The following is a 21795-nucleotide window of genomic DNA, read 5'->3' as shown; positions in this document are numbered from 1 at the left end:
AGACTTCTCCACATCACCACCAGCAGAGGCTTGCATAATGAATATGACGACACCATCTGCATCGTTCTTTATGCCTGTGCTGCTAGGCACTGCTATTATCAAAGGCCAGTCTGAGAGGCGGCATTTTTTACCATCGCTCTGCTAGAGCTCTGCTTTGTGCTCGGCTCACTCGGAAAAGAGACCGTTGATTAAAAGACAGAGCCTCATCTACTGCAGTAATTGAATCAATTGAAGAGTAGTTAGAAGCAAGTGCACAATTGTGGTCAACCCCACGACATTAATTAACCAATTTCATACTTCACTTGAGCCCGCCCTAAATTCAACCATTAAATTCTATGGACAGCATGGATGTGGCAGTGCAAGGAAATTAATGCTTCCTACCAATGCCAGCAGAACTAATTTCATAGGCATGCAATCAGAAAGGAGATGACATGGACTGAACAATGTTATTCTTGCAGCTAAATAAGGACAAGAGAAGATACCCACCCCCAACTGGACACAAAGTCAAGAACCTATACTGGGGGCAGTAGCATGCAATCATTAAGCATTTTAGCAACCAACCTACACACACTCCAACCTTTCAAATCTACGACATGACTCATGATAACAAGTACTACCAAAGATGTTAATAAATTATAGGATCAGCCCTTTACCACTTTATCTATTTTTCTCCGCTTGTGACTGTACCTTTTATTCATAGTGCCTCTTAGCTTGGGAGGCTCTCCCAAACTTAACATATGCCAAAAAATCTTAGATAACTTTGGACAATGCATCTATCAGTAAAGCCTCTAGCTATGAAGACAACAAGCCACTGTTTGGTTTGGGCCACTGTATTTTATTCATTTGGGCATAAGCTTTCATGGGTAAAACCCAGGATGACAAAGTGTTTTTTACCCAAAAAGCTTATGCCCAAATAAATCTCTTAGGGTATGTCTACACTTGCACCCTAGTTTGAACTAGGGATGCAAATGTAGGCATTCAAAATAGTAAATGAAGCCAGGATTTAAATATCCCGGGCTTCTTTAGCATAATCTCGGCCACACGCTGTTTCGGAACCCAGCTGATTCAAAAGTGAAAGTGCACTCCAGGCCGCGTTAGTTTGAATCAAACCCCTTGGTTCGAACTAACGTTACTATGAGGAGTAACGTTAGTTCGAACCAAAGGGTCTGATTCAAACTAACGCGGCCCAAAGTGCACTTTCACTTTAGAATCAGCTGGGTTCTGAAACAGTGCGCAGCCGAGATTATGCTAATGAACAGGGCTGCACAATTTATACAATCTACTCACTCGTGGCGAGTAGATTTCAGCTGCGCGTCCCGTTCATTTGCGGTGCGTGTGTGCGCAATGCGGCTCTTGTGCATTCGCAGTACGGGGCTGGCGAGCAGTTTTCGCCGCCATTTGTCAAGCCCTGCTAATGAAGCACAGGATATTTAAATCCCGGCTTCATTTACTATTTCAAATGCCAACATTGGCATCCCTAGTTCGAACTAGGGTACAAGTGTAGACATACCGTCTGTCTTTAAGGTGCCACAGGACTTGTTTTTGCAGATACAGACTAACATGGCTACTCCTTGAGATTTTAGAATGTAAGATTGCACATGCCAATTCTGTTCGTTATTTCGCGTTCAGCTGCTACAGACACATAGGAAGACATTTTACACAACTGCCAAATAATATACTGAATTGACAAGGTCCTGTAGTTTTGGGGTATTTGACTACCACGCAGTTGAATATTTAAATTCATCACACAGTACAAATTAATAATCTATTGAAAAGTAGCCACTTTTATATTCTGGGAGCGATGCTTGGAATATTGCTACTAGGGATGTAAAATCCTGTTTAATTGGCTAACCAGTTAAACACCAGTTAAGCCCCCTTTCCCCACCACTGGGCTGGACTGCCTCCTCCCCTTCCCCACTGCACACGGGCTAATCCAGCCTAACCGGAGCAGCCCCTGTCCACTGCAGGTGGGAAGCTGTTCCATCCTCCACTGATTAACCAATTAAACCTTCACATCCCTAAGTGCTATCCCCTTTCTTAAAATCTTTTATTACAAAAATGAAGGGTCACTCAATGAGTGTATAAATCCTCACCGATGTTACTGGGAGTTATGTGCTGTTGAGGAGAAAAGGCTTCCAGTAACAATTACACACTGTAGCACCTTTTCATCCACTGGTGAAATGTAGCCACCTCTGGACACAGACACTGTCCATCAATCTGCTCTAACAACATTACTCAACCACAAAGTGCAGCAACATATCTAGCAAACAATCAGGAAACTGCAAGTAGCTGGAAAGTAACCACTGAAGCTGAGCTATAGCACTAGGACCAACACCTTTGGACAAAAGGAAACCAAAAGAAAGAATGTGATGATGTGGCATGTCAGCATGCGCTTGAGATGGAGAATTATGAGATACAAAGCCTTTTGGCCACTCCACCATGGATTTCGTACTTGTACATTTTTTAAGAATGTACTTACTTTAGAAATATTTAGAGCATTTACATTTTTATCTGGACTACTTTTTTTCCTCTACTTTACGTTAACTATTTGTGTCTATATTTGTTTCACTCCAAACATAAAAGAGAGAAACTGCTTGAAGCACCTGCAGGTTTATGATAGTAATAATCCTAGAGGAGCTTGATCAGTGAGCAGAATGCAGGACAGATGGTCAAAGGTCTCTCTGCCAGATATTCCTACTACACTATATTTCTATGCAATGTATATGCATGTGTACATGCCCACAGTCAGCTTAACATTTTTTTAAAAATCAAGACAGTCATAAAAAGATGTACACTGCACTTCACAGTATTTTGAAGTAAGCAAACAGGCACAAGTAGGAGATGGAGATCTAATCATGTGTTAGAAGCTGCAAATTTAATTGGTGCATCGGTGCCATCCTCAAGCAAAAAAACCTTCAAAACCAGGCTGCAACTTGAAACTGCTAAGCTGGAATTCATATGCAAATTTGACGTAATCAGAATGAGTCTGAATAGGGACTGGGAATGGTTCATTCATTACCATAAGTAATTTTCCATTTGAGGTATTCTCACCTTCTTATCCACATCCACCCTGATTCAATTAGCTCTGATGTAGTACTCCCATCTCTATACCCATACTATGTTTTTTTAATTTCCCTTAGTGTACCTGATGAAGTGAGTTGCAACTCACAAGACCTAGGTCATAATAAAATTGTTAGTCTTTAAGGTGTGCCCAGGCTCCTAATTACACGTGTCAGAGGAGATGAAGTAAAGGCTTCATAAAAATGAGAGGTATGCACACTCTGCATTTTGATCAACAAGAATATGTGTAAGATGGCACTGACCTCAGATCTGAGTGAGAAATCCATGTCAACATGCTGCCAATTCCACTGACATAACCAAGACTGAATAGTGGGGGGCATTCCAACTCACGAGGATATATTTACGGGCAGCAAGAAAAGAACAGATCAAGTTTTTGGCAGTCACATAAATCATGAGACTAATAGTTCCCAGACCAAAAAGAGAAGAGTACCCACTTTGTAGGCATTTATCATAATCTTTGAAACCGTATAGATGACCCTAGGAAAAAGAAAGAACTACACAACCCCAGATCATGTGGCCTGTTATATCACTCCTGTCCCCTCCACCAAAAAGTAAAGTAATAATGTCTTAATTTTATATGGCATGATGGAGAAAAAGTGATGGTCTTCACTCTTACTAGGGATGTTAAATTGAAACAACTAATCAACTAATTGAAAAGTGGGAGAGCCACAGCAGGATTAGTTCCCAGCCCCAGGAGCTAACCCCACCGCGGCTCTGCCTTTTAAATGTATTAAGAGCAGTCCGACTCTTAATACATTTAAAAGGCTGAAGCACAGCAGGGGGAACCTGACACAAGCCAGGACAGCTGACTCCCTGCTTGCACTGGGTCCCCTCCACTGCGCACCAGCCTCTATTGTTCCGATTTGAAGCAGATGTTAAACTTCTGTTTGTAACAAATCCTCATGGGAGAGGTCCCTGAAGAAGATGAACCAGGAGGTGGGTGGGAGGAATAGAGATGAAAGGGATGGGGCAGCCCTGTTGGACAATCTCTAACCCCCACTGACTGGATGTAATCTCGTCCTAGAAGTAGCAAGAGGAAGTTGAGTGAACTGAAGGTCTTTTGGTGAAGATGGTATCATTCCCAACCAAATTCTCAAATTTGTTGTTTGGAAGTGGATGGTTGGTTCATTGAGGATTGTTGTTGGCGTTGAAGTCTACACCTCTGTTGTCTTTCCCTTTGTCTATAGTCAAAGGATCTTTGTGTCTATTTGTACGTGTCTCTAGGCTGAGGATAGGTGTTGTACCTCTGCCATTTGTTAGGTGGAGTGTACATGCCTAGGGTCCCGAGGGTAGTACGAGAGTCCTTCATTTTATGTAGGACCTCGTCTCTCTTGCTGGCAGAGGTATGACCTGTCAAAGGAGAGGTTCTCCACCTTCAACTGAAGTTCTTTCAGTATGCCTGAAGCTAGGAGCCAAGAGGCCCTATGCAAGACTATAGCTGTTGCAGTGGTTTGAGTTGCAGAGTCTGTGACATCGAGGGCAGCTTGAAGCACCGTGCGGGCAACGGTCTGGCCTTCCGTGATGATGACATGAAGTTGCGGACATTTTTGGTCAAGGAAGAAATGTGAAAGGTCCTGTAATTCTGAATAATTTGTCTGATCACAGTCCGGAGCTGTAGCATCACCAATGAATATACTTTTCTCAGAAAAGCGGCTGGTGGGCTATCTGTGCTCCACAAACTATGAGCCCAGAAGAGAGGGAGGAGTGGTACTTCATGGCCACTCCCCACCCCAGCACAATCTCACTGGACAGTTTCTGGCCAATGAAAGCTGCCTGTTTGAAAACCAGGCAACACCAGGAAGCACCACTCCCCCTTCCTCTCAGGCTCTTATTCACAGAGCACATGGCTCTGCAGTCTGTGTGGGGGTGGGGCAGATTCGTGCCTGAGAAAAGAGCTGGGCTGCTGGTTAGGAGTCTCACAGGTAAGTCTCCTGGACAGAGCCTGCCTCTGGAACCCCAGCCTATGCCACTCCGCTCCTGGCCCCCTACCACACCTCAACCCTCTGCCCCCCCAATTTCCGACCCCCTACCCCACATAAGCCAAACACTCTGCCCCCTGCACTCATATCCCCTCTCAGACCCTGCACCCAATCCCCTGCCCAAGGTAACAACGCAAACCCCTGCACCCCATCCTGCACCCCAGAACCCTGCCCGAAGTCATAACCCAAACCTCCGATGACTTAAGAAATTTATGAAGTGGCACCCCTTCAAAAATTATTGCCCACCCCATCCTAGCATATCTAGGGACTTGTAGTCCTTATATTGAGATGTGTTGCTAAATTGTTTTGACCTATGATACACCACGTCAACCACCAAAGAATTAGGTGGGGGGGAGGGAGGGAGAGAAAAAAGAAAGTCCATGTCTCTCACTGGCACAAAGTATTTCCTGTCTGCTCTTTTATTTGTGGGGGTTGCGGATACTGGTGTCTGCCATATGGCGTTGGCAGGCTCTAATATTACCTCATCCATCAGAAGTGCGATATTCAATGATGTAGAATGTAAAATTCTCAACAGTTTATGCTGTTTTTCTTTGACTTTCTGGAGAGCTATTTCTTGAGCGCTAGCAATACATTTAAACAGCTCCTGGAACTGTTTGAAGTCATCTGCCAGAGACGGAATGATGAGCTTATCCAGAAAGGAGGATGAATTGTGGGTAGGGGACCTCTGCTCCTCTTCTGTGATGTTCTCCTCCTCATCAGATGTTGGTTATTTAGGAGGAAGAGGATTGGTCTTCTGAGGCTGATGTGGGGGAGACCTAATAGGTCTCCTTGCTGGTGTTCATGGTGCTGTATATTGGCTTCTTCATGAGGACCATGTGTCCCACGTGGGCCACTGCCCCGAGTATGGAGGTGGTAGGTCAGGCAAATGTCAGCCATACAATTGGGTGAATGTGGTGGGTAGGTGGGTCTGGTGTGTAATGACTCAAGGAGGAAGGGGAGGCACCTTTGAGTGGGCAAAGAGTGTTATGATGAAAATCTTGCGCTCCTTGGTCCAGTGATTGCTAAATGAAATTGACAATGTCAGCAATCTGGGAGAGTAGATAGAGTGGGTAGGAGTGAGGCTGGAGAGTGCAGCACTGAAAGAACCTCCAGCTCTACATAGGCTGGTGGAGCCAGTGCCGAGTATGTTTAACAGAAGCCTTTTGCGGTGCTGGCGATACTTCCAACAGTGCCAAGGATGGTGTCAGCATTGGAGACTGTGGCGGCGGCATGTTGACATGGGATGATCCTGGTGCCATCTTCGAAGCCGTTTTCAGCACCATGGTTGGTGCCACATCCAGGGTCGGTTCATCAACATCATCATCATCGGTACCGAGGTCTTGTGTCTCGGTTCAAACTGTGAGTGCTTATGTATGGTGCCGTCCTTCACTGGTGTGGTGCCGGAGGTACCAGGCTTATTGGTTGTACTGGCTCTGGTTGTGCTAGGCACTAGAGGTATCAACCTGGCTGGAAATGTTTTGGCATTTCAAGTCAACTTCTCTGATGAAGAGGAGGGACATTTCTTCACTGAAGTGGAAGATTTTTCCCTACCTGAAGTCTTTTCGGAGGATGATGAGCCTTCACAGGTGGTTGAAGGGACCTTTCATATAGAAGGTTTTAAGGTGGTTTCTCTGTTTCACCTTGCCCATGCTGTGAAGCTAGAGCAGTGTGGGTGCTTCTGCCTTCTCCCAGGCATTTTATACACAACAAATGTCCATCACAGACTAGTACTGGGTCTCTGCATGACTCACACCTCTTGAAGCCTGGAGAGTCAGACATGGTGAAAAGGGTGACTACGAGGGCGGGAAAACAGGAAGCAGGGGTTGAAAAACTTGCAAAGTGAGGAAACTCAACTAATTAACTATTTTGCCAAGGACGGTAGAGAAGGAACTGAGGTGCCACACCATGCGTGCAGTCAATGGACACCAATGATGCGAGACAGTACTACAGCACGTGCACGGCATGGCAGGGCACTATTACCAAAAATCTCCAATTGCCCGTGTGAGGACGCACCAGCACCTAACACAGAGCACCCACAGGGACATCACTCGAAGAACTGAATGGTTTTTTCGAGTAGAAGTCGCATTGCAGTGTAAACTCTCTCTCTGTTTTGTCACCAAAAGGCAGTGCAGACAAGCCCTTACTCTAAAGAATCAAACATCTACACAAGAATCAAATCGCCCTAACAAGAGTGATCAAGACAAGAATGACCTAGAACAGACTTACTGTAACACTTTGGTTTTGGATCAAAAGCAAATGGCTCGGTAGGAATCATGCACACATTTGACTGTTCATGACTCTGACTAACTACAGCAGGCAGGATTTTAATAGTTGTAAGAATCCTGCAATTAAAAAAATACAACAAAAAAGCCTGCACACCTTTCAGCCCATTCCAAATGCAAAGCAGGGGACAGAGTAGAGTATACACCCATGACCACAGCCTGTACTTGTATAAGGTAGTCTGGGACTGAACATTTCAGTTCAAACACTAACCTCTCACAAAAGCAGCAGAATTTTTGAAAGCTATTTTAAAGTAATATAGGAATAAAGGAGGAGCATACTGTGTTAACATCAGATTCACTTCCCTTCCTCCAAATTGCAGTTCAGTAAAATTATTGTATATAAAGCAATTCCCTTTTATGGGTTTCAAATTAAATGAACCAAGGTAAATCAATATCAGTAGAGGCTTATTCATATAAATGTGCAGCCAAATAATAAAAGGTTGCAACACTGACATGATCAAAATAAAATCTGAGGTGATTTTCTGCTAAGTACTGCTTTAGAGCTGAAGGGTATGACTTTAATAATAAACAAACAAAACAAAACAAATAAATAATCCACTATATCCCACCTCCCACAAAGAAAAAAAGATAAGAGAAATACTAGGCTTCTATATTGTGCTCTTCATCCACAGATCTCAAAGCTCTTTGTAAAGGAAGGTAAATATGCCCCCATTTTACATCTGAGGAAATTGAGGCACAAGAGTGAAGTGACTTGCCCAAAATCACACAGCTTGCCACTAAGAGCTAGAATTTGTGTCCCTTTACTCTCAACCCATTTTCTCTCTATCTACTGGACTCCAGTATCTCCTGCCTCAGTGAATTAGCTAGAAGAACTCTCTTAGAAGTCTAAAGATCAAGTGTGTAAAGCTAAGGCTTCTCAGAAACACAAGTCCAAATTCCAGCAGGACAGGTTCAGCCTGCGTGAGACAAATATAGAAACAGTTTACTGTGCCTGGTGTCCTGTGAGTACATGAAAAAGAGTCCATGGCACTATTCATGAGAGCAGAAATTGCCTTCCAATTGCATAGGGTACTGGTTTCCTATTCCATCCAAAGACTGACGTATTTCATGGTGGTATTCAACTGCAGGAAGGGAGGTTTAGGTTGGATATTAGGAAAATCTTTTTAACTGTCAAGGTAGTTAAACGCGAATAAATTTCCTAGGGAGGTTGTGGAATCTCCATCACAGGAGATATTTAAGAGAAAGTTAGACAGATATCTATCGGGGATGATATGGACCGTGTTGGTCCTGCAATAAGGGCAGGGGACTGGACTTGATGATCTCTCGAGGTCCCTTCCAGTTCTAGTATTCTATAATTCTATATGTAGTTTATACTGTTCGTTGGAATATGCCATTGTAGAAAGTAGGGATGTTAAATACTGACTAATTGACTAATCAAACAGTCCATGTATTTTGCATCGACCATTCAATTAGTCGATAGGGTGCCTCCCCCTTTGAAGTGTAGCAATAGCCCTAGGAGCTGTTGCTATACTTCAAAGATGAAAGCCTGGGTCAGCTGGGGACTCTCGCTGACCCCAGGCTCCATGTGGCGCTGCCACTTTGAAATACGGCAAGGAGCCTGACACCGGGCTCCCCTTGGTGTTTCAAAGCAGCAGCGCCACACGAAGCCCAGGGTCAGTGGGAGAGTCCCCAGCTGATTCCGAGCTCCATGCAGCACTGCCGCTTTGAAACGCCCCAAGGAGCCTGATGCCGGTCTCCCTGCGGCATTTCAAAGAGGCGGAGCCACAGAGAGCCCAGGGTCAGCGGGGGAGTCCTCAGTTGATCCTGGTTTCCATGCGGTGCTGCCACTTTGAAATTCAGTGAGGAGCCTGATGCCAGGCTGTCTGCAGCACTTCAAAGCGGCAACACCACATGGAGCCCAGGGTTAGCAGTCCCCAGCTGATCCCAGGCACTATGCAGTGCTGCCACTTTGAAATGCTGTGTGCACCCTCAGGACACCTCAGCTGGCCCTGGGCTGCATGCGGCGTTTCAAAGTGGCAGCACCGCGGCGCTGCTGTTTTGAAGTACCCCTTGCTCTTCCCAACCCCTTGCTTCCTCTTTCTGACTGAGGCAGCAAGGGAGGGAAGCAACTAGTCAACTAGCCTGTCGACTATCTGTCAACAGATCGGATAGTTCACTAGTCCTTCACATCCCTAGTAGAAAAAGAAGGTTACTCACCTGTGTAGTAACTGATGTTCTTCAAGATGAGTGCTCCACATTAGGTCGGTGTGCCACCACCAAGCCCATTCTCCGGAGTCTTCAGAGCAGCATCCCTGAAACCATGCATGTGCACACCTGAAGCTGCGTGCTACTACTGTACAGGCATCATGCATGTGTGAACCTCCTACCCCATTCCTTCTCTACTCCGGAAGCATATGGCCTGTCGAAGAGTCCAGCATTCCAAAGTATAGGGGAGGAAGGGAGAGTAGTGAGGCACTCATTGGGACACTTATCTTGAAGAAAGTCAGTTACTGCATGGGTGAGTAACCTCCTCCTCTTCTTCAAGAGAGATGTCCCTGTGGGTGTTCCACATTAGGTGACTACAAAGCTGTATCTGTTTAAGGAGGTAGGGACTTTGGATTTGGCATGAATGCAGTGGATCTCTCAAGGTCCCTTCCAGTTTTAGTATTCTTTGATTCTCTTACTGTCACGATCAGAGGGTGTGGATCTCAAGTGCTGTTGCTTAGTTTTTTGGTTTGCCACTTCCACCACCAAAGAATTAGATGCAGGGTGTGTAAAAAGAAACCCAGATCCTTTCGGGGGAATGTAATATTTCTTGTTGGCTCACCTGCATGTTCAGGTCGTAGTTTCTGGTGTTTGACAAATCGTTTTGGCTAGTTCCATAATGCTAGGTTAATCGGGAGGGCTATCTTGGAAGTTGTAGGGATTATTAACGTATCAGTCATCTCATGCTGATTCTCTGACACGTCCTGTATGGGGATGTTGAATTCAGCAAAAACTTGCGAAAAATCATCTGATGTGGAGGGTGGATCACTGCTTCATCCAAAGAAAGCACTTCGTTAGTGTCAGGTGACGTATCTGGTAAGGGGTTGGACTAGTCCCGCTGTATTGCATGTTGCTATTGAGGTGACAGAGACTGTGGTGGAGGCAAGTGTTGAGGAACAGAAAACAGTTTATATGAAGAATGATGTTTATGTCAAGGCTGCCAGGGGCTCCAATACTGCCATTGCGGGTAGGGCATTGGAAGTGGTATCCATGGGTTGTTGTACCAAGGTGACATGTCTCTTTGGCTGGTGTGTGGAGGGTGGAGCCTGGCCGAGTACACAGAATAATCCGTGGTAGGGGAGTTGCTTGGTGAAAACATCATGTCTGCCTCCTCATCCCAGACACTAGAAAACACTTCTGGTGATACATCCTGTCTCCAAGCCGAGATAACCGGGAAAATGTTGGTGCCAAGAAAGGGTGAATTTAAAGCTGAGGAGACCAAGAGGTCTCTATGTTGTGTAGACGGTGCTGCGGTCGGCTGCACCAATGCAACTTGTGGTGCTGGGTGATGTTTTGACACTGAATGACCAAGTGAAAGTGATGGTGCCGTGTCAGTGCCGACAGCAATGCCAGATGAGAGTGCTCAGCACCCAGGACAGTTGCTGTGCTGTCAGTGTAACGTTGGTGCGAGTTGTTGTCAGGCACTAGAGGCAGGGAACTACAAGCTTGTGGCCTTGGAGCGGAACGTTGTGTTAGCCAATCTTATGGAGGTACTGGCAGTGCTGGACATGCTGGTGCATCATAGATGTTGAGACATGGTGCCGGAGTCACCCTCAGTCCCATATGTGCCAGAGACAATATTCTGTGTTCTGGAGCCTCCTGAGGCAATGAGGAAGTGTGGGTTTTTTTTTTTTTTGCAGATTTTTTGTCCTCTTGCACCTGGGACTTGACAAGTTGTTGGCCTAGGTCTGAGGCCAATTTTAGCAATTTTTCAAGCAAAATTAGCTTGAGGTGTAGATCTCTATCACACCACGCTCTCGCTTTCAATTTTGAGCAATGAGGACATTTTTGTGAGACATGAGCTTTGCCCAGGCAGCAAACATATTGGTCATGTCCATCCGATACCATTATTGGATCTTTGCAGGAGGAACAGCACTTGAAACCTGGGGAGTCGGGCATGGTGCTTGCTAAGTCTATCTATGGGGAGAGAAACTTGGAAGAAAAAAAGTTTTGTTTTTAAGATAACTACAAACGAGGTGATAACTCACTAACTAACCACAGGTAAAACCGGGAAAAAAACCTGATCTACTTATCTAAAACATGGAATGAGGTTGGGAACACTGCTGAGCTCTGTCTGTGACGAGGCGGTAGAGAAAGAACTGTGGGGGTGGGGACTTGCGCATGCGCAATGACTGCACAGCAGGAGCGCATGGCTTGAGGCACGTACATGCGCGGCCCCAGGGACACTGCTCTGAACACTCTGGAGAATGGGCTCAGCGGCACACCAACCTAATGTGGAGCACCCACGGGGACATCTCTCGAAGAAGAATGTGGGATTTATTAATTTAGAATCCCCACGGTTATATTTATGAGAAAGTATATGATATCAAAGGCAGAAGAAATAGTACTCCATCAGCAATAGCTGGGCTCTCAAGTGTGTGTTGCTTAATGAATTCTTGAAGGCAAACCTCTTTAGAAGAATTTCTAAAATGTAATCCCAGTAGAAGGGGGTGAAAAAAAACTAAACTATTTGGCAAGTTGCCAAGTAAGATGCATAAGAGAAGAACCTCAGCCCTATTCTTTTTCCATCAAAGATTCACTGTGCTCTGTATCTGAGGCTATAAGCCATGAGAGAAAAGTCAAACAGAAGTAGGTTAAAAATAAAAAAGCTGTTGGGGTATGAACTGAAGCTCAGAAACAGACATGTTACCAGGGGCACAGTCTGTTCTCATGCAGAGGTGACGAGTTCAGTAACATGGAGAATGCCAGTCATTACTCCATAACAGATGAGCCTATAGAGCTCTTTTTAGATCACACAATGTATAAACCAGAAATCTGGAATCTAGGGTTTTTGCTCTGTTTTAACTAGTGTAACCGTTATTCTAAATAGGGTAAAATGAAAGTACTCCCTACAACTAAGCAAATCATTCTTAGTCACCCTCTTGGATGCAGAACCTTTACAAATAAAGTAACTTCCACTGTATTTCGCGCAGCAAAGACCAATAGGTTAATTCTCATTTTTCCCATTAATCTATTCCTGAACAGGCTGGTGAGAGAAGTAACAATTGGGATTGGGAGAAAGTAGAGACTTTGGTTAGGTGAGGAGTAAAGTGACAGCTAGGAGGGAATGGGAACAAAATGGGGCTGAAGAGATTATTGCATCTTAAGAAGAGCAAAGTTGGCACCAAAGCAATATTCACTGCCTAGTAAAAACAATTCTGTCTGGTGCACCTGAGTGTCCATGTCAGGGTAGGTCTACACTTGATTCCTCCTTCAAGGGAGGAATGCAAATGCAGACATCCGAAATTGCAAATGAAGTGGGGATTTAAATATCCCGTGCTTCATTTGCATAATCGCAGACTGCCGCTTTTCTGCAATAGCGCTATTTTGGGACATCAAACTCGGCCCCTGTGGGGTTATTTCGAGAGAAAACCCTTCCCTTGAAATAACCCTTACTCCTCAAAAAATGAAATAACCCCGCAGGGACCGAGTTTGAGGTCCCAAAATAGCGCTATTGTGGAAAAGCGGCAGTCCGCGATTATGCAAATGAAGCACCGGATATTTAAATCCCCACTTCATTTGCAATTTCGGATATCTACATTTGCATTCCGCCTTCGAAGGAGAAATCAAGTGTAGACATACCCTCACACACAGAATGCAGTTAAAGAATCCACCTCTTAAAAAGAGTACAACAACTTATACAGGGACTATAAATATTACTAAGTCTCTTCACCACTGTTGCTTACATTATCTTAAGTTTATTTTTTTTAAACCAAACTAACACCATACAGTCCTCTCCAACTTTGTGAACATTCACAGGGCTTTCAAAAAGTGGCTACACACTGTATTGCACCGTCAATTATTTATTCCTAGGAGAATTCTGCTTCACTGCATGTGCACAGATTTCATGCCCTCCAGAGATTTCTTTGCTTCCCTGCAGAAAACTGACTTCTGACAGGGAAGCAAAAGGAAGCTATAAAAGCAGTCACAGGCCCCATCTCAACAGGGCAAGCTGGTTGGTTTGGGTACATTGAGTAGCTGGTAGAGATATAAATCACCAATGGGGGAGTGAGCTAGTCAGTCATGCATGTGAGAAAGAGAAACTCTGTCCCTCTCAGTCGTTACTGCATCACACTTGGTATGGAGAGGTGGGGCTTCAGGGTGTTTCTGAGGAGGTAGGAATGGGGTAGGCTCTGCCCACTCAAGCAAAGCAGGGGCTCTGCAAGTGATTTGGTGCTGTATTATATAGCAATAAGACACAAAAAGGCATACCTCCTCCTGCCCAAGGGTCTTCAAATGGTCCAGGATCTGAGCTATCACTGTCTCACACAGCTTGTTAATTTCAGTCAGGAATTTAGAGTCTCCACCATAAAGGGTATCATTGGAATCAACTGCAGAAACAAGCATAAATAAATCTGAGTTTAATTTGGATAACTGTCCAAGTGTGTTTGCTGCAAAACAATACTTGATATTTAGAACAGATTTTTTAAAGCTGTAAAATGATTCCATCTGCATATGAAATCTTTCATAAAGACCCGAAACCTTTGTTTTTACTACCATTGGCTGAGATTAATTGAACACTGCAACATAGTGAAATGTACACATCTTCCATACAGCCAGATCCCTTTCTTCCATTGAAGTTAGGGAAGTTTTGTCATTGGCTTTAAGAGGGCAGGGACTGATTAAGTTGATGGTTTATTCAACATATAGTACTGGAGAATGTTGCAGAGCGACACCTTGATTTCTGGTAGGGCCAACACGTACTGCACAGAGTAGTATCTAGACCAGGCTAGTCTGGTCTAGATCATCCCTGACAGATGTCTATCCAACCTGTTCTTAAATATCTCCAGTGATGGAGATTCCACAACCTCCCTAGGCAATTTATTCCAGTATTTAACCACCCTGACAGTTAGGAAGTTTTTCCTAATGTCTAACCTAATCTCCCTTGCTGCAATTTAAGCCCATTGCTTCTTGTCCTATCAGAGGCCAAGGAGAACAATTTTTCTCCCTCCTCCTCATAACACCCTTTTAGATAGTTGAAAACAGCTATCATGTCCCTTCTCAATCTTCTTTTTTCTAAACTAATCAAGACCAATTCTTTCATTCTTCCCTCATAGCTCATGTTTTCTAGAGTTTTAATAATTTTTGTTTTTCTTCTCTGAACCTTCTCCAATTTCTCCATATCTTTCTTAAAATGTAGTGCCCAGAACTGGACACAATACTCGAACTGAGGCCTAATCAGTGCAAAGTAGAGCGGAAGAATGACTTCTCATGTCTTGCTCACACTACTCCTATTAATGCATCCCAGAATCATGTTTGCTTTTTCTGCAACAGTGTCACACTGTTGAATCATATTTAGCTTGTGGTCAACTATAACCCCTAGATCTCTTTCCATAATACTCCATCCTAGACAATCACTTCCTATTCTTTGTGTGTGAAACTGCTTGTTCCTTCTTTAGTGGAGTACTTTACATTTGTCCTTATTAAACTTCATCCTATTTACCTCAGACCATTTCTCTAGTTTGTCCAGATCATTCTGAATTTTGACCCTCCCTTTCAAAGCACTTGCAACCCCTCCCAGCTTAGTACTATCTGCAAACTTAATAATCATACTCTCTATGCCATCATCTAAATTGCTGAAGATATTGAACAGAACTAGTCCCAAAAACAGACCCCTGTAGAACCCCACTTGTTATGCCCTTCCTGCATGATTGTGAACCATTAATAACTACTCTCTGAGAATGGTTATCCAGCCAGTTATGTACCCACTTTATAGTAGCCCCATCTAGTTTGTATTTCCCTAGTTTATTGAGAAGCTGCTTATGCGAGACTATGTCAAAATGCCTTACTAAAGTCAGGTGGCTCCTGGAAGTAATTGGCATGTTTGGCTCGTAGGTGGAAGGGACAGGAAGCTCTGTGCATTGCCCACCCCAGCAGGCACTGCCCCCACAGCTCCTATTGGCCCTGGTTCCTTGGCAATGGGAACTACAGAGCCAGTGCTTGGGGAGAGAGCACATGGAGTTGGTTGCCCCTGCACTCAGAAACCAGACATGCTAGCCCTCTTCTGGAAGCCAGAGCAGGCAAGGTCCCTTCCTATACTTTGCTGTGCTGCTGACTGGACTTTCCAACCAGGAGTTCGGGACAAAAACTGGATGTCTGGCAACCTTAGTCAAACGTATGCAATCAGTCAATATGGCAGAATCCACTTTACTTCAGTTTATTGACCAAAAGCAATTTGTAATGTTTCTATAGATGTTTAATTTGTTGGGTTGTTTAACTCATGATCTAGGACTTCTCTCTGCAGAATTGGCCCTGGATGTCTGCAGAAACTGGAAATTCTGCAGCAGCAGCAAATACATTCAACAAATCTTGTTATTTTCAATAAATCCAGAAAGCAAGATTTTGATGCTTTGTATGTTGATAGTGCATACAATTTTTTACTGTCACCCAAATGTACATCTTTGAGCATGCTACAGTTTTTTAAAACTGCACTGTAGAAATTACTAGGGGTGAAAAAGTAAGTTTGACAATTGAGAAAAGGACAATTATAGCTTTTGATACGTGGGAGTATACCAGAAGTGGAGGTTTTGTTTAAAAGACAAATAGAAAGCCTCTCCTCCTTCCTTTGTGGTGAGTAAGATACAAGTGATTTGAAAAAAAAAAACCAATGGTTTTGGGAAGACTGGAAGTCTTAGACTTCTAATTCCATAACTCAGCAACCTGCAACAAGAAGGCTAAGATATTGTTGTTATTATTTTCAGTAAAAGTCACAGGCAGGTCACAGACTTTTACTAAAAATAATCATGATAAAATGGGAAGTGGGGGTTCCAATATCAATGGCTGCTGTGGCTCCAAAGTATTCTTCCATTGCAACTCTGAACTGCGGGGCAGGCAGCTGCAAGGGGAGGGGTTTCTGCTAAGGCAGCTAAGTTTTATTTTTATCTTTTAAATATTGTGGTCTTAGTGATAAGCAGCTAACACCTCTACTTCTCTACCCATCAATATTTACCAAGTACATTTAAGTATAGCTATGTGCATTAGCTGGATATTTCAGTTATAAACTGAGGTGAGCAGCAGCCATATTGTTAATGCTGATATTTAAACTGCTGTTCCTAGGTTTCAGAGTTAACACACTGATACCCTTGTGAATTCGCATCTCTTCAAGCTATTGTGTCAGATTGGTAGGGTTACCAGGTGTCCAGTTTTGAACCAGACAGTCCAGTATTTGAGCTTTCAGTTCGGAAAACAAACAGAAAATATAAATGTCCGGTATTTTCTAAATAAGATGTAATGTAGATTGTGATGTAATGTCAAGTGTGTCTGGTATTTTTGTTGAAACCATCTGGCAACGCTACAAGACTGCTAGTCTGCATGCAGGAAAGCAGCAATGCATTGATTTACATCAGTTCATATTTTTTACAACTTTACAAACATCAAGAAAAAAGGAATTGTGCAGCAGAATCTAGAAGTGGCACAGCTAAGAACAGAGGGAATCACAGGGTTCAGATTCTGAAGCAGTGAACCAATAAAGTGCCAAAAACAAACAAACAAAACAAAACAAAAAAACAACCACCACCACCACCCAGTCTGTATTGGGAGAAGCATGCTGCATCAATGGCATTAACAGGTTCTAATATGTGATTATCAAAATAAGAATATAGGCCTGTTTGGTATAAACATATTTTAACACCCAGATAAATATTATGTTATGTACTTCTTGCAGTTACTAGTTACTGTTCCAGCATATTAAGTCAGTATTCCCCACTGAGTTAAATGCCCACCATTTTGCATCAGAGCCTCAGGAAATCTTAATTACCAGTGCACTAGAGCCCTGGATCTAATGGCATTTTCTTCTATCAGTAGATGAACTGCTGAAAAAAATTCACTAAGTCCAGATGAAAAATTTCATATTCATTGTACTTGCTACTGCTGTCATTTGAATGGCATTTGCACCTAGTCAGGCATGAAAGCTATTTCGCTGAGAGCTGAACTCATTTCAAAAATCCACCAGCATCTTTAAGGCAACAAACTAACAGCAGTCCCATGTTTGTTGATATAGAATGAGATTAAAGATTCTCAGCAAGTCTTGGCAGTCATCTTTGGCAGTGTATATCCAGTACCAGCATCATCATCTTTCATCTGACAATTGTCTAATGGCTATGTAATAATCTGTATGCACTTATTTACAATCTGCAGGAAAGAAAGCATGGAAAACTACACTGAGGGAATAATGAAATGCTGCCGTTGTTGATTTTAATTTTCTTCCTTGGCAAAATCTAGGTATTTCTAATAAACCAAATCCCCAAGAGATTAAAAAAATCCAGTGTCCTCAAGACATCCTTCACAAACATTACAACAGCCTCTGAGCCCCAGATCTATCTCTTTGTGCAAGGTATTCCAAAAAATCCATGTAATCCCTGGTGCTGCTGCCTAGAAACAGAAATGTTGCCCCAGAGTAAGAGGGAAAATAACTGCTTCACACAGCATTTTTTATTTGAAGATGTCATAGAACTTTACAACATTTATACTTCAGAACATCCCCATGAGGAAGGTAAGTGTTATTCTGCCCTTTTTATAAGTGGAAAAAGATAGGCTCACCACTTCTTAGGGAGTCTGAAAGAGACTAAGAAGATCTAGACTACAGTCTGGTATTCCATATTGGCTCAATTGTAAATTTCCTGCTAGGATGCTCACCCCATGACACATTCTTATCATGATAGGTGACTATTTTGGTAAGCCATCCACCAGAAGGACTCAAGCATTTTAGATCTGCCTCTCTTGGAAAATCAGTATACCACCAGAAAGCAGCACTGTCTAATGGTGAAAGCAGGGGACCAAAAGTCAAGATATTTGTGTTCTATTCCCAGTTCTGCTACTAACTCTCCCACACACTTGCAAACATTTTATCATCCAGTATCTCACTTTCACAGTTCTACCTATACAATGAAAATAAGCAATTGCCAGAGTGATATCTTTGAATCTGAGTGTAAAACCCACAAGCAATTACAGTCCACAAAGGCCAATCTTCTCTGCTGTACAGTTTAGCCATCTTCTGCAGCACACTACATTTGCAGCAACTTTTTTATCATTGTCTGAATCAGAATTTTTGTAACCGAGCACAATTTTTAAAATTGGACATCAGAGAAGTCAATCCTTCATGAATGGGTACTTAGAAAGCAGGAACCAGGAAATCAGTGCAGATACCACTTAAAGGAGAAACTGGGCTTCTATTTCCTTTACATGGATCCTGAAGCAGGATTTAAACTTTGCTGTCACCAACTACATCTATCCTCTTTATGGAAAGGCTATTAAGCTTCAGTGCTATCCAAGCTGTCAGTATCAGTGACCTACAAGTCCAGTGACTGGAATTCATACAATGTATGGAAAGGTTTTTTTTTTGTTATTGTTCCACCTTCCCTATCATGATTTAAGAAGACAGAATTACCACATCCAAACCAAGCTGCATTTACAAAATACAAAAAAAGTGTTGTTTTAAATACGTAGAAAATATTACTATCTTCTCCAGCATTATGTCTCCACTATAAGGATTCAGATTCTAGTAGGGGAATATATATTTTTTCTTTATCCCACAGTATGACAATGAGCTTCCAAATCCACCATCTGTTTATAGTTAGACTGTCAAAACAGCCCATGTGGAAACAGGAAGCAGGTATATAAAGAATTGGGGCCTCTCCAAACCCAGGGAAGGCCAAAAAAGCCTGATATTGCTTCCAATGAGGTCAATAGTAAAATTCCATTGATTCAACTTGAATAGTCCTGGCCCCATCATAATCACAAAGAGCTAAAGCCTCAGTTAATGGTGGTTGTGATCATTCCCTCTCAAACTTTTCCCCACTTTAAAAAAGAAACTTGGGAAATTTTGCAGATTAATCAGCCTACTCCAAGCAACTAGGTGAGGGGCAATTACATCTTGCAACATTAGCAGGATACAAGGAATTTGGTAGGATGAAACAAAATTTGGGAGTACTACTGAAAGAACTATTGTGTTGCTCTGTAGGGACTTACAGTGTAAAACAGAGCCAGCACAAAATGTATTTCAATTTGATGATAAATGTTAATAGATCCATTTTAGTCATTTGTTATAAACTAAGGTTTGCCACTATGATATCTCAAGATACAGCCAGAGTTTTAAAATGGCGATTCCCACAACAGATACTAGCAATTCAGCCTCCTTTCACATATATAGATTTGATTCTATCTCCTGTAAAACTGGCAACAGTGTTGCATAATAGATAAATGTATCAGATGTGTCCCCACATGCTTGAATTTTAGAGCAGGACTGAGCTTTGCATTTTGAGCTTTAGAGTTGTTAAATAATATATGCATGTGAAGAGTTGATAAGCCTAAGTTATGTTGACAGTTCAAACAAAAGGAAAGTCCCTCTAAACATATATATGCAAATACTCTTAACAAATTCTAAAAGTTTTGTTAGCGCAATTCCCAGTAGAAGTAAACAGAAATTCATCTGAAAAGTTCTAACTAGTCACTTTGTATAATTATTCAGGCTGATTCACCCATCTAACATTTTTCTTTTAAAAGAAAAAAATATTACCACTGTTCTTTGAGGCTTGTTCTTTGATCTTAAAAAAATGGGTCCGCTATGTCACTTTCTCCATTTTGTCTCCTTCACCATATATCATAGGACTACAGCCAGTCCTCGAGCTGCGAATGTTCGACTTACGACCATTCGCAGTTACGACCAAAAATGTCGTAAATGGCAGACCCCGAGTTACGAACGCAATCCGCACTTACAAACAGCGCGGTCGCGTGTAACTCAATGGGGTCCGATTTACGAACAAACTGAATTACGACCAATTACTTGGTCCGTAACCGGTTCGTAAGTCGGAGACAGGCGGTAATCAGGAATAACAGCATGAAATATTTAATGTTTCTCATGAATTTTAAGTTCTTAAAAGTATAAAACCAAACAGAGTTCAACCTCATGATGATCTTAAAAAAATAAAAGATGAAGCATAAAGACTAAAGGTAAAATGCAAAGCTATCAGAACCCAAAAGGCTAGTCCAGTAGAGGGAGAATGCGAAGTTTAACAGAAGTGACCAGCAGATGTTCCTATTAGGTGGCTGATGCCATGTCTCGTCAAGCAATAAAATAAGTAACATATTGGAAAAAGTCTTTTTTTCCTTCTTCCATTTCCACATTGCCACAATGGAGAAATCCTGGAGGTATGGACAATCTGCAACGAAAGCCTTCACAAAGGCAGCTGACAGGGAATCCTCAAACTGAGGGAAAGTGAGTCCATAAAACAAAATTCTTCATTTACACATATCCACCTCTGTTTAGATTTACACCTGGATTTTAAACAAAACCAACTGGCCTATCTTAGCAAACTCTCTTTGCCATTTTTAATACATGTGCCGAATTCACACTTCTGTAGGCTTACACCAGAACCAGCAGAGTTACAAATTGACTCAAAATTGACTTTTACCCAGAAAGCATCACACTCTCTTTCAGGCATAGCATCAAGAATTTATGGCGCCAACAGAACAAGACCCTGGGTTATGGAGCTGGGGTGGCCAACCTGTTCTGGGCAAAGAGCCAAGATAGCAGTGGATCCAACACAAAGAGCCAGAGCACAGTTGTTGAGGGGAAAAAAAGGTGTGGGGGGGGGGGGGGGGGAGAGACTGTCCCTTTAAAAGGAGCCCCTGGTCAAGCCAACCCTTCCCTCCCCCCCAAAAAGGCTCTGACCCTTTAATAAACCTAATTTAAACGCGTTTTGAGGCTTTTTGGCCACAGCAGGTTCCTGCTGCCTGCTGCCATCTTTATTTCTGCAGCTTTTATGGCCGCACAGGTCAGCACAGGGAGCCAGGAGGAGAGGACCATTTTTGTGGATGCAGGGGTGGCTTTCAAGTCACTGGTAGGCCACGGCTGAAGTAGAGTTACAAAAGCACAGAGGTAATGCTCAAGGTTGAAGTTAGCCAGGTGGTGTCCCAGAAAAATAAGAAAAGAAGAGCAGAGGGTAAAGTTTGGAGGATCTCCATAGCAAAAGATCAGGGTAAAGCCTCTCTCAGTAGTTAAAGCAGTTAAAAAGGAGAGCACTAGACACACTTTTATGCTGGCAGTTAAGAACATCTAGATTCACAATGATAAGTTGTGCTGGTTTGAGTTTATAGCTCAAAATGCAACTGATTATGCTCTATGTCAGGGGTGGGCAAGATTCAGCCCGACAAGCCTTTTAATCTGGCATACCAACTGCCCCTCTGGCATGGAGGAGGGCTGAGGCTTTGTGTGGAAACCAGCCAATAGG

At 42.9% G+C, this 21795-nt stretch overlaps 1 protein-coding gene across 1 annotated transcript in view; it reads right to left on the bottom strand.

Annotated features, from left to right (window-relative positions):
• The window catches only part of VPS35L (VPS35 endosomal protein sorting factor like), a 144944-nt gene that overhangs the window by 7604 nt on the left and 115545 nt on the right, over nucleotides 1-21795 (bottom strand). Inside the window, exon 29 of the mRNA XM_006123143.4 lies at nucleotides 13781-13899. Coding sequence (XP_006123205.2) covers nucleotides 13781-13899 — 119 coding nt within the window. The remainder of the gene's footprint in view (nucleotides 1-13780; nucleotides 13900-21795) is intronic.

The sequence above is a fragment of the Pelodiscus sinensis genome, chromosome 16 (assembly GCF_049634645.1).
Source record: "Pelodiscus sinensis isolate JC-2024 chromosome 16, ASM4963464v1, whole genome shotgun sequence".
NCBI lineage: Eukaryota > Metazoa > Chordata > Testudines > Trionychidae > Pelodiscus > Pelodiscus sinensis.
Note: the sequence above shows the minus strand (reverse complement) of the source record. Positions and strands in the feature narration are given on the sequence as shown.